At 33.7% G+C, this 10,918-nt stretch overlaps 1 protein-coding gene across 1 annotated transcript in view; it reads left to right on the top strand.

The window, feature by feature from the left end:
• BDP1 (B double prime 1, subunit of RNA polymerase III transcription initiation factor IIIB) overlaps positions 1 to 10,918 on the top strand; it is a 73,183-nt gene that overhangs the window by 18,564 nt on the left and 43,701 nt on the right. The window contains exons 9-16 of the mRNA XM_012721887.1: positions 564 to 704; positions 1,331 to 1,630; positions 2,148 to 2,295; positions 6,923 to 7,078; positions 7,547 to 7,706; positions 8,466 to 8,557; positions 9,343 to 9,538; positions 10,657 to 10,769. Of these exons, the coding sequence (XP_012577341.1) occupies positions 564 to 704; positions 1,331 to 1,630; positions 2,148 to 2,295; positions 6,923 to 7,078; positions 7,547 to 7,706; positions 8,466 to 8,557; positions 9,343 to 9,538; positions 10,657 to 10,769 (1,306 nt within the window). The remainder of the gene's footprint in view (positions 1 to 563; positions 705 to 1,330; positions 1,631 to 2,147; positions 2,296 to 6,922; positions 7,079 to 7,546; positions 7,707 to 8,465; positions 8,558 to 9,342; positions 9,539 to 10,656; positions 10,770 to 10,918) is intronic.

Raw genomic sequence — 10,918 nt, 5'->3', positions numbered from 1 at the left:
GATCTAGGACACATGCTAGACAGAGTAGGGAGCAAAACAGGCAAATGGATGAAGTACACTGCTGAGGGGAGTAGCAGGTGGCTCAGGAGAGGTCTGGCGTGCCATGTGGATCTCCTCTGGGGCAGGCAGGGATTGAACTCATGCAGAAGTGGCTTAAGCTTCTTAGTGCTGTGCTTTAACCCGCTGTGCCACCAGGGAGGGCCCAAATAAATAAATCCTCTGGGGCAGGCGGGGATCGAACTCATGAGGAAGTGGCTTAAGCTTCTTAGTGCAGTGCTTTAACCCGCTGCGCCACCAGGGAGGGCCCGAGATTCACTTTTATTATTACTTATATTACTAAGTTCCTTATTTTGTTTTTAAAAAAATGTTGTTTATTTCTTGGATTGCTTCATGGGTATTTTATTGTATGATTGTACTACAGTCACTAGTTTCTTATCTGTTCTTCTGCTTATGATAAACCAACCCATTTGCTTTTGATGTTACACTATTTAAAAATATTTAATACTTGAAAGTTCTTTTATTTTAATTAAAAACTTGAAGATTCTTTTTCTTTTTTTAAACAGAGGAAAAGCGTCCTTTTGACTTCGATTTTTTTGCTCATTTGCTTCAGAAAGTTCTTGCTGAAGAAGAGAAAAGAAAACAAAAGTCTGTTAAAAATCAGAATGTTTTAAAGAAATCCTCTAAACCACGGAAAAATGTAAAAGGTATTTATTTTTTTAAAGATTTATTTATTTATGCATACAGAAATTGGGTACAGGCCAGAGATGTAGAGCAGGTAGAGGATTCATCAAATAAAGAGTGGGGAATAGTACAGGTAGATAGATGTACACTGCTGAGGGGAGCAGTGGTTGAGACAGGAGATGTCTGCTATACCATGTGGGTCAGTTCCCTGGCCAGGGATCGAACTCATGCTGAAGCAGCTGCAGCCAGCTTTGCTGTGCTGCTCCTTAACTCATTGTGCCACCAGGGAGGCCCCGGTATTTATTTTAAAAGAAAGTTGTTTTTTTTTTTTAACTTAATAATGATAGAATTGGAATATTGTCTTTCAAATCTTTGGATATTTATTTATGTGAAATTCAATAGTTGAGATAATCAAGGTATCCAGCTGTAGGGAACTGAGTTTATTCATACTGTTTTCCATTGGCACAGGACTAATCTGTGATATTTTTGAAGTCTTTTACATTGCTATATATAAAGTATCCCACTATTTGCTGCATGGATTTTTGCAGCATTATAACTGGACAGTTCTTTCTTTGAGTATTTTCCCCCCAATTCTAGAAACTCTGTAGTTTTTATATATTTTTTAACAATTTCTTGTTTGTATTTTCAGTGAAAAAAATTGCCAGTGAAGAAGTGAATGATGATCCAGATGAATCTATGAGTACTAAAATCTCAGACACAGAAGGATCTCCAGAGGATGTGCAAGCTGTCAATCATTCTATAGTTGAAGAAGAAGAACAGACTCTGACTTTATCGGGACAGAATTTAGAACAGGTTGTATTGGAACCAGACCCAAATCAAAAGAAAAAAAGAAAGAAAAATCAGGATGAAGCTGGCAAACAGGAAGTAAAAGACATTTCAGGAAATGCTACTGTTCAGTCAGGCCCTTCTAAAGGAGAAAAACAGAAAAGTAAGTTTTTTACATATTTCATTTATTACATTTTGAAAGGACAGGCTTATTAGTAGGAGAAAAGGAGAGGCACTTGCATAGATAACACAGGTGGGCAGGAGAACTGCTCTTGCATGTTAATAGCAATTAATGATGCTTATTAATTGGTTCTGCATTTATTATACTATATTAAATCCTTTTATTTTTTAATTTAAAGTAAAAAATTTAATGTTAGGAAAAAACCCCAGAGTGAAATGGGGAGATTTTTCTTTCAAGTTTGTGACTATGATGTGTTACCTTCTCTCTACTCCCATTAACAATTAGTAAAATGTACATTGCCTGTGCTTGTTGTACAGCCATTTAGCTGTAAATTGATTAAATTTTTTATTAATGCTCTTATATATATATATCTTCTATGACTTACATGTTGAATGGGTAAACAACTTGTAGGAAAAGACAGTATTACATGTAAATTCCTTTGTACTTTACAATCTGTTTTTATCACTTTTTTAGAATAACCTGCATTTTGTATTTATAGATAAATCTCATTCTTTAAGGCCTGAGATAGATGAAGGTGAAGGCAATAAGGAGCAGACGCTTTCCTGCATTCAGAATATAGATGACATTGTGGGTTTTCCCTCTGATGAAAAAGTTGAGGAAAGAATTGATCCTATTCTTTCATCAAGGTATTTTCTGTATCTGTACAGACTTTGTCTATATCTGTACAGGTATTGTCTATATCTGTACAGCAGTTTGCCTGTGCTTTCTATCAGAGGAGTATAAAATCTCCAACTGTAAGTTTGAATTTGCCTATTCCTTTTTTCGGTTCTGTTTGTATTTGCTTCATGTATTTTGGAACTCTGTTGCATGCATACATATCTAGAAATGTTTTATCTTCTTGGTGAAAGCACCCTTTTTCATTTGTGTGAGATCATTCTGGTATTGATTTGTTATTTTTGTTCTTGTGCTTGCTTTGCTACCACAGCTTTTTTGTAGTTAGTATTTGCATGGATTCATAATATTCTACAAAAATTTATCTTTGTCTTTAGTCTTCAGCAGTTTAAATGTGATATATCCTGCCGTCAGAATTTTGTGTTTTAATTTTGCTAAAAACACATAACCATACCTCTGCCCTCCTAACACATTTTTTTAATGTACAGTGTTATTAACTATAATCACAGTGTTTTGCAACAGATCTCTAGAATTCTTGCATGTTAGTTTTATAGCCATTGAACTGACTCCCAAGTCCTGGCAACCATCATTTTATATTATATTACCTGAGATGCGTTATATAAGTGGACAAATGCAGTATTTGTTCTCTGTCACAAATATGTATGTTGCCAGATTTCCTTTTTTATAGCCAAATAGTATTCCATCACATGTCTATGTTATACTTTCATAAATTCCATTCATTTATAAATGGACATTTAGGTTGTTTCTATCTCTTGCCTCTTATGAATAAGCAGTAAACATAGGAGAAATGTGGAAGTGCAAATATCTCTTTGAGATCCAGTTTTCAGTTTTTATGGATAAATACCCAGGAGATGGATTGCTGGATCATATGATAGTTTCATATTTTTAATTTTTTAAAAAGGAACCACCATTGTGTTTCCTATTTCCATCAGTAGTGTACAAGTTTCAGTTTCTCTGTGTTTTTGCCATCATTTCTTATTTTCTGTTTGTTTCAGATGGCTATAATAGTTTTAAGATGGTACCTCATTGTGGTTTTGATTTGCATTTTGCCAATAATTAGCGAAATTGGACATCCTTACGTGTACACTTGTTGGTCATTGTCTTTTTTGGAGAAATGTCTGTTCAAGTTCTTTTCCCTTTTTAGTTAGGTTATTTGATTTTATTTGCTGTTGAGTAGTAGGGATTCTTTTTATATTTTGGATATTAAGCTCTTATCAGGTATATCCTTTGCAAACATGTCCCTCTCTTTCGTAGTTTGTCTTATGATTCTATGCCTATTTCTTATGCTATGCAAAAGCTTTTCATTTTGAAGTAGCCCCAGTCTATTTGGCTTTTGTTGCTCTGTTTTTAGTGTCATATCCAAGAAAATATTGCCAATATCAGTGTTATAGTATCTCCCCAATAGTTAGTTCTAGATTTTTTTTTAATTGATGAAAGTGTTACCTTTAAGCTTTTCAGCTATTTTGAATTATTTTTGTGTATGATTAAGATAAAGTTGCAATTTTTTTTTTTTTTGCATTCACATGTCATTTGTTAAATGAGACTTTGTTGATGAGACTACTCTTACCCTATTGTGTAGTTTTGGCACCTTGTCAAAAGTCATTTGCTCATATGTGATCTTGTTTCCAGGCTCTCTATTCTGTTCACTGGTCTATGTATGCTCTGAAAATTTTTATAAACTCACATAATAATTAAACTCACATGTAATTAAAGCACTGTGCTGTAGGGAAAGACAATTTGACTCATCAGTACTGAATTTTGAGTCTAAAAAGAGTGTCTACGAAATTAGGGCCACTCTGGGGGTGCATGGGCTTTTGTCTGAGCATTATGAATCTATCTGCAACCCGTGCAGCACAGGTTCAGGCCTGCATCTCCTCTCAGCAGTGTATTTCAGTCAATCTGCCTGTTCTGCTCCCCACTCTGTTTCTCGTGAATTCTCTCACCTCCTACATTTATGGCCTACATCCAGTTCTTGTATGTATAAGTAAATAAAATAAATCTTTAAAAAAATTAAAATTTTCAAAGTTATATGACAGGTAGCATTAGAAATTAGTGCGTAATGATGAACTGTTCAGTAGATGGCGTTGAGATATGAACAAGTTAATAGCCTTGTTTCACCCTCTGTACTTTTGTGGATTAAAGAATACATGTATACAGTAAATATTTAAAAATTTAGAGGAAAATATTAGTGCTGTTAAAGCTATCTTAAGGCATTAAAAAGCACAAATAAAAAAATGTAAGATTTGACTGCTGTAAAATTAACTACTCTCTTTGACAAAGGTGTCATAAAGTGAAAAGGCGTGGAGGTTTTATGGGCAACATCTAACCACAAAATATATAAAGAGATCTTACAGATTTATTTGAAAACAAACACCTATTAGAAAAAATGAGCATAATTAAAGTGTGCCTAAAAGTGCTTATCTGTTAAAATTAGGTGCTAGTTAGTACACAGTCATCATTTATATTGTTGAAATATTTTATAATAAAGCAATCCTCTCTTTTCATAGTTCAGTTTCAGCTGCAACTTGTGAATATTGGAAATGGAGCCATGACTTTCATGGCTTTTGATTAAACCAGTACTATAGAAAGAAAAGACTGCTTACATAAAATTTCAAGTGAATACTACCATGATTTTACAACTACATTTATTTCGTGAATCCCACATAACTGAGTTTTTCACTTTGCTACATCTTGAGCAATTTCCCATCCTGTTCATTTGTGAGTGCTGTTTTTGTTGTTTTGTATGTGTATTTTGAGATAACATTGATTTACAGAACTGTGTATGATTTATGGGTATAGGTTCATGCCTCTTTTATGTACGTTACTATGCTATACCCATCACTAAAGCACCCATAATCTTCTAGTCTATAATCCCATAGTCCATTGGACCCCTTCTCTGCTACCCCACCAAACCTGTTTGGTAACCTAAATTCTATTGTCAGATTTGTAGAGTTTGTTTTGGCTTAGTTTTATTTGCTCCTTGGTTATTTTAATTTTTTTTCAAAGATTTATTTATTTATTCATACAGAACTGGGGTACAAGTCAAGAGTTGCAGGGGGTGGTGAGAGGCATCACCAGAGACACAGTGGGGAGCAGAACAGGCCGACTAATGAATTACACTGCTGAGGGGAGCAGCGGGCGGCCAGGAGAGATCTGCCACGCCATGTGGGTCACCTCCGGGGCAGGCGGGAATTGAACTCATGCTGAAGTGGCTTTAGCTTTTTAGTGCTGTGCTTTAACCTGCTGCACCACCAGGGCGGGTTCCCTATTTTAATTTTTAAAGTTGAGGTAACATTGGTTTATGTTTTTGTTGGTAATTTGGAAGTATGGGATCACCCTGAGTGAAATCCAGTATATTTGTCTTTTTCCTCTGACTTAACTTTGCTTAGCATAATCCCAGCCAGTTCCATCCATGTTGTCACAGATCATATGAGTTCATTTTTAATAGCTGCATGATAGTCCTATGTCTGTGTATGTATGTGTGTGTGTCTATCAAATCTTTATCCTCTCATCTGTTGGTCACCATTTTGGTTGTATCCATAGCATGGCTATTGTAAACAGTGCTTAACATAGGAGTGTTTATCTCTTTGAAATAGTGATTTTTAATTCTTCAGGTAGATCCCTAGAGGTGGAATTACTTTAGATCTACTTTTAATGTTTTGAGTGAGCTCCACACTGTTTTGCAATAGGGCCTGGACCAGTCTACATTCTCACCAACAGTGTACAAGGCTTCTTTTTTCTCTGCACTCTCACTACTATATGTTGTTTCCAATCTTACTGACATAGATATGGTATGATATCTTGTTTTGGTTTTGATTTCATTTTCCTGATGATAGGTTGTGAAAAGGATTTAACTGTGTATTTGTTTTTATTGAGGTAACATTAGTTTACAGTGTTGTTTGTAATGTATAAGATCCCAACTCAGGTATTGTTACCACACCATACCCACCAGCAGAGTGCCTAACCCTCAACCATAGTCTGTTGTGCTCCCAGCCTACTTGGCTCTTTCTCCTCCTTCTCCCCTCTCATAGCCTTAGTTCTGCAATCAGATTTCTAGTGTTTGTTACTGGTTTGGTTTATTTGACCCATGTTTTGTTTCTTTACATTCCAGCATATAAGTGATACCTAATCTAGTACTAGTCTTTCTCTTTCTGACTTATATTGCCTATTGTAATCCTCCAATTCCATCCATGTTGTTGCAAAGAGAGCTTTTTATCCTTTCCCCCCCATAAAGTGAGTAGTATTCCATTATATATATATATAATGTATATATATTTCACATCTTCCTGATTCATTGATCTGTTTTTTGACCATTTAGGTTGGTTCTATAGCTTGAATATTGTAAATAGAGCTGCAGAGAATACAGGGGTGCATATATCCCTTCGAATTAGTGTTTCCATGTTCTTCAGATAGAAAACTCGGAGTAGACACTGGATCCTATGGTAGATCCATTTTTCATGTGCCTGTTGGCTATTTGTCAGTTTTTATAAAAATGCAATAAGGATTATAGAAATGCCAAATACCCATTTATGATTATTTTGTGATATGAAGGATTGCTTCTGAAAGTGTTTATTTCATGTAATTCTAAAAATCTTTCCCTGTATATTTTATTTTCTTTAGTAATCAACAAGATGCCATGTCTGTAGGCAGTGAGACTTTAGAATCAAGCATTTTGGATTTACCTTCATCAGAAGTTGGAATTCATGCACTGTGTTTGGAGAATAATGCTGAGATTAATTCTACAGAAGAAAGAAATGTTGACTTAAGTAAAAAATTGTAAGTATTTTACATGGTAGAATTTATTTTTCAAACTTTTGATGATTTTTTATGATTTAAAAAATAGTTTTTTCATTGGGAATTAGAAAATGAGTTTTTGGAAATATGTAATTAATTATACTGTGATTTGAGTGTGATTAAGGCTATTCACTGCATATTACGCTACAGAAAAATCTTCTTGCATCTCTGATGTATAATAATACAATGTTTAGCAAAGTCAACATGATGAAATTTTGAAGCCTTAATATTTTCTAGTTAAACTTTTATTTGGTTTGTATTATTTTTCATGTTTGTTGTCAAAGTAGTAGTTTTTGATCAACATCAAATGACTTTAGAGAATGTTTTCTAGTAGACAGTGAATATGAATATGTTTTCTAGTATACAAATAACTGGTTGAATTTAAAGTGTTTACTATAAAAGCACTACAAAAATCTTCCTTTGGATTCAGTCTTAATGTTAATTTTTTAGGGAAACTGACCAAGCAGAAAATGTAAAACCAATGGTAAGAGGACGATTCCAGAGACCCAAACCAAATTTATCAAGGGCAGTTGGGAAGAAATCAGTTCTTTCACAAGGTAAAACAGATGCAGAGAGCAAGAGTTTACATCCAGAAACTTCAATTGAAAAGGTATGGAATAATAGACTAAATGGAAAGTAAAGTTGTAAAAATTTTTCTTAGATACTTGGGAATAAAAATGTTTTAGCATTCTTTTAATAATGTGATTATGTTGTTGTAATCTGTCAGCTGTTTTTAAATTCTGAAAATTGGGAGAAAAGCAGGTTTATGTAAAAATTGATACAAAAATTGCTTGTAATTTCATTATCCAGCTATAGCCAATATTTTAACATACATCCTGTACTTTTCCCGTACAAAATTAAATGGAAATATTAATTCAGTTTTGTATCCTTCTTTGGTATTTAACATTTTATAAATATTTCCCCAGATCATTAAATAGCTTCAGATGTGGTTTTTAGTGACTTCATAATTTTCTGTCAGTGGGTATATGTGAATTTGACTATTCATTATTGAATATCTTGTGTCTTTACAATGTTTGCTACTTTATATAATGCCCCACTGAACATCCCAATACTTTAATCTTTTTTGAATATTTTCTTAGAGTATTGAAAGTTGTGTTACTTGGTCAGAATATGAGCATTTTAAGGCTGTTGATTCATGCTGTTTTAAAAATGTTCCAAAAAGGATATAAAAATTTGTATGTGTTTCAGTAATGTTGGAGACTTTGTTTTATGATATTTTCTTCATTTAGGACTAAAAGAACTCAACTAATTAAAAGTAAAAAAAGAAATCTTTCTTAATTGCCATTTATCTATACAAAGTTTGAACTTTTTATGTTTAGTAGATTAAATGTAAAAATTGAATTCATAGGATAACATGGAAATTGATAAAATGAATACATTTGATATTTCTGGAATGGAGAATACAGAGAAAGAAAATCCAGAGACTGAGGCTGTATCTAAGTAAGTATTCAGGAAGTAAAAGAAAAATAGTATATCTGGGATACTATTGTATCCTTATTTTCTACATGATAATGTCTGAATTTTATTTTCAGCTGGTATATTTTTTGCTTAACATTGTTGAAGTGCATTATAGTGTGGGTCAATTAAATTAGCAACTTCTCCATCAAGTCTTGTTAGATAAATTAATGAAAAAAAATACACATTTCTGGTTAGTTTTATTGATTTCAAGGAGTTTCAAAAGAGAATATTTTACTTGGAAATCAATAATAATTGTTCTAATGTGAATCTGAAGCTGTGGATTCTGGGCTGTACAAAAGTGTACCATTTTTTCTGTATTCTGTATCCTGTACCCTGTAGATGGGCATTCATAATAATATCCTGAGTGTTGAATAGTGTTACATGCTTGTTAGATACAGATTTTCCCAATTTTGTAACAAAGATTTGATTTTAAAATACTTTTCTGTAAAGTGATTTCCAGGATTATGTCTATTCTTAAGAGTTAAGATACAGAAATATGAATATCTTTGATGATGTTCTTTAGGTTACTTGTATGTGTAGGCCAGAGGTGCAGAGGATTCACCAGAGACATAGTGGGGAGCAAAACAGGCAAATACACTGAAATACACTGCTAATGTGAACAGCAGGCAAGAGAGGAGAGGTCTGTTGCACCATATGTGGTTAGCTCCCTGGCCAGGGATTCAACTCAGCACTTAGTGGTGATAGCCTTGAGACGTCACCCCTACACCACCTGGGAGGCCCTGATTTAATTCCTATAATTCTCCTAGTTTGAGTGACAAGACTGGTCTGCAGGCAGATGAACAACCAAAGACTTTAAGACCGGCACAACTAATGAGAGGCCGATTGCAGAGGCCAAAACCAAATGTCAGTAAAGCTGCTGAAAGAAAAGAAACTCTTACATCACAGGAAAAAACAGGGGATAATGTACAAAAGATTGAAAATGAAACCTGCATTGATGAAGATGTAAGTACTCTGATTCCTCACAGTTTTTGTTTTATTAAGCATGCAGATAAGTCTCCTTTCATCCTTCTTTTTTAAACATTATACAGTTGTATAAATTGTTCACTAAATCCAAGGCCAAATCTCATGGCCAGCAGCTTTGCTACTTGGAAAGCTATTTAACTCTTGACTCACTAGATTTTTGAGCAATATGATGGGATGTTTGTCTTCACCTTACCTCATATTTGCACTTTTCTTCCATTGTTCAGCAGTGGAATTATTTGAATTATTTTTTGAATTAATTGAATTATTTTTCCCTTTAAAAAAGGGAAAATTAGCTAAATATGAATTTTAATATTGACTTAAATAGAATTGAGTAGTAAAAGCTCCTTGCTAAAATGCAACACCAAGAATAATAATATTTGAAAATACCATGAATTTGAGAATAATTGCATAATACCTAATCCTTATAATGATAAAAGTTGGCATAAATTGAGATTTGCTGTTTTTGTTGTTGTTAAAATTCCTGTTGGCTTTGTTTAATATGGCCATATTAATCAGAAAGGTAGAACTCCACAGAATAATTTTAACAGCTGAGGCTGAAGCAGTTACCTGCTTTCTATTTCAGAGGAGAAAAATGGGGTCTTTGAAGTAAAAGGTGTGGTATATGAAATTTTCTTTTTTAAAAGATTTATGTGTTTATGGATACAGAACTGGGGTATAGGCCAGAGATGCAGTGGTGGTGAGAGGATTCACCAGAGACAGAGTGGGAGCAGAATAGGCAGATTGAGGAAATATACTGCAGAGGGGAGCAGTGGGTGAGACAGGGGAAGTCTGCTGTGACATGTGGGTCACTTCCCTGGCTGGCAATCAAACTCTTGCAAGTAGCTGCTGCTAGCTTCATACTGCTGCGTTTTAACCCATTGCACCACCCGGGAGAGCCATATGAAATTTTCTAAGATAACTCAGGTAGAAACATTAAAAAAGTGTACTGAATTAGCCTTTTATATCAGTTTATAATTTTGATATGTTTAGCATTTTCCATTTATTCAAATCAGAAATTTTTTTAGTGAAATCATTTATAAATGAGTGTTTTAATAATGAACACTAAAACTAAAAAGAAACTTTTGTTTGATATTAAGATTTCTGAACAAATAGAAGATCAGCCATGTAAAAATGTTGACTGTGAAGAAGTTACATCACAATCTGAGAAAATACAGCCAGATGAGCCCAAGGTTCTTAATGAATGTCTAAGGTATGCACATTTTACTAATTATATAATTTTTAGATTTTTTTATAAAGTTTTAAAAATTGTTAGTTTTTTTTTAATAAGTTTATTTTTACATCATTTTGTACATTTTTTTTTTCCATGTCAATTATAATCCCTTCGGGTTTCCCATCACC

Source organism: Condylura cristata, unplaced genomic scaffold (genome assembly GCF_000260355.1).
Source record: "Condylura cristata isolate star-nosed mole 26May11 unplaced genomic scaffold, ConCri1.0 scaffold00007, whole genome shotgun sequence".
Taxonomy (NCBI): Eukaryota; Metazoa; Chordata; class Mammalia; order Eulipotyphla; family Talpidae; genus Condylura; species Condylura cristata.
The sequence above is the reverse complement of the archived record's forward strand: the minus strand, read 5'-3'. Positions and strand labels throughout refer to the sequence as shown.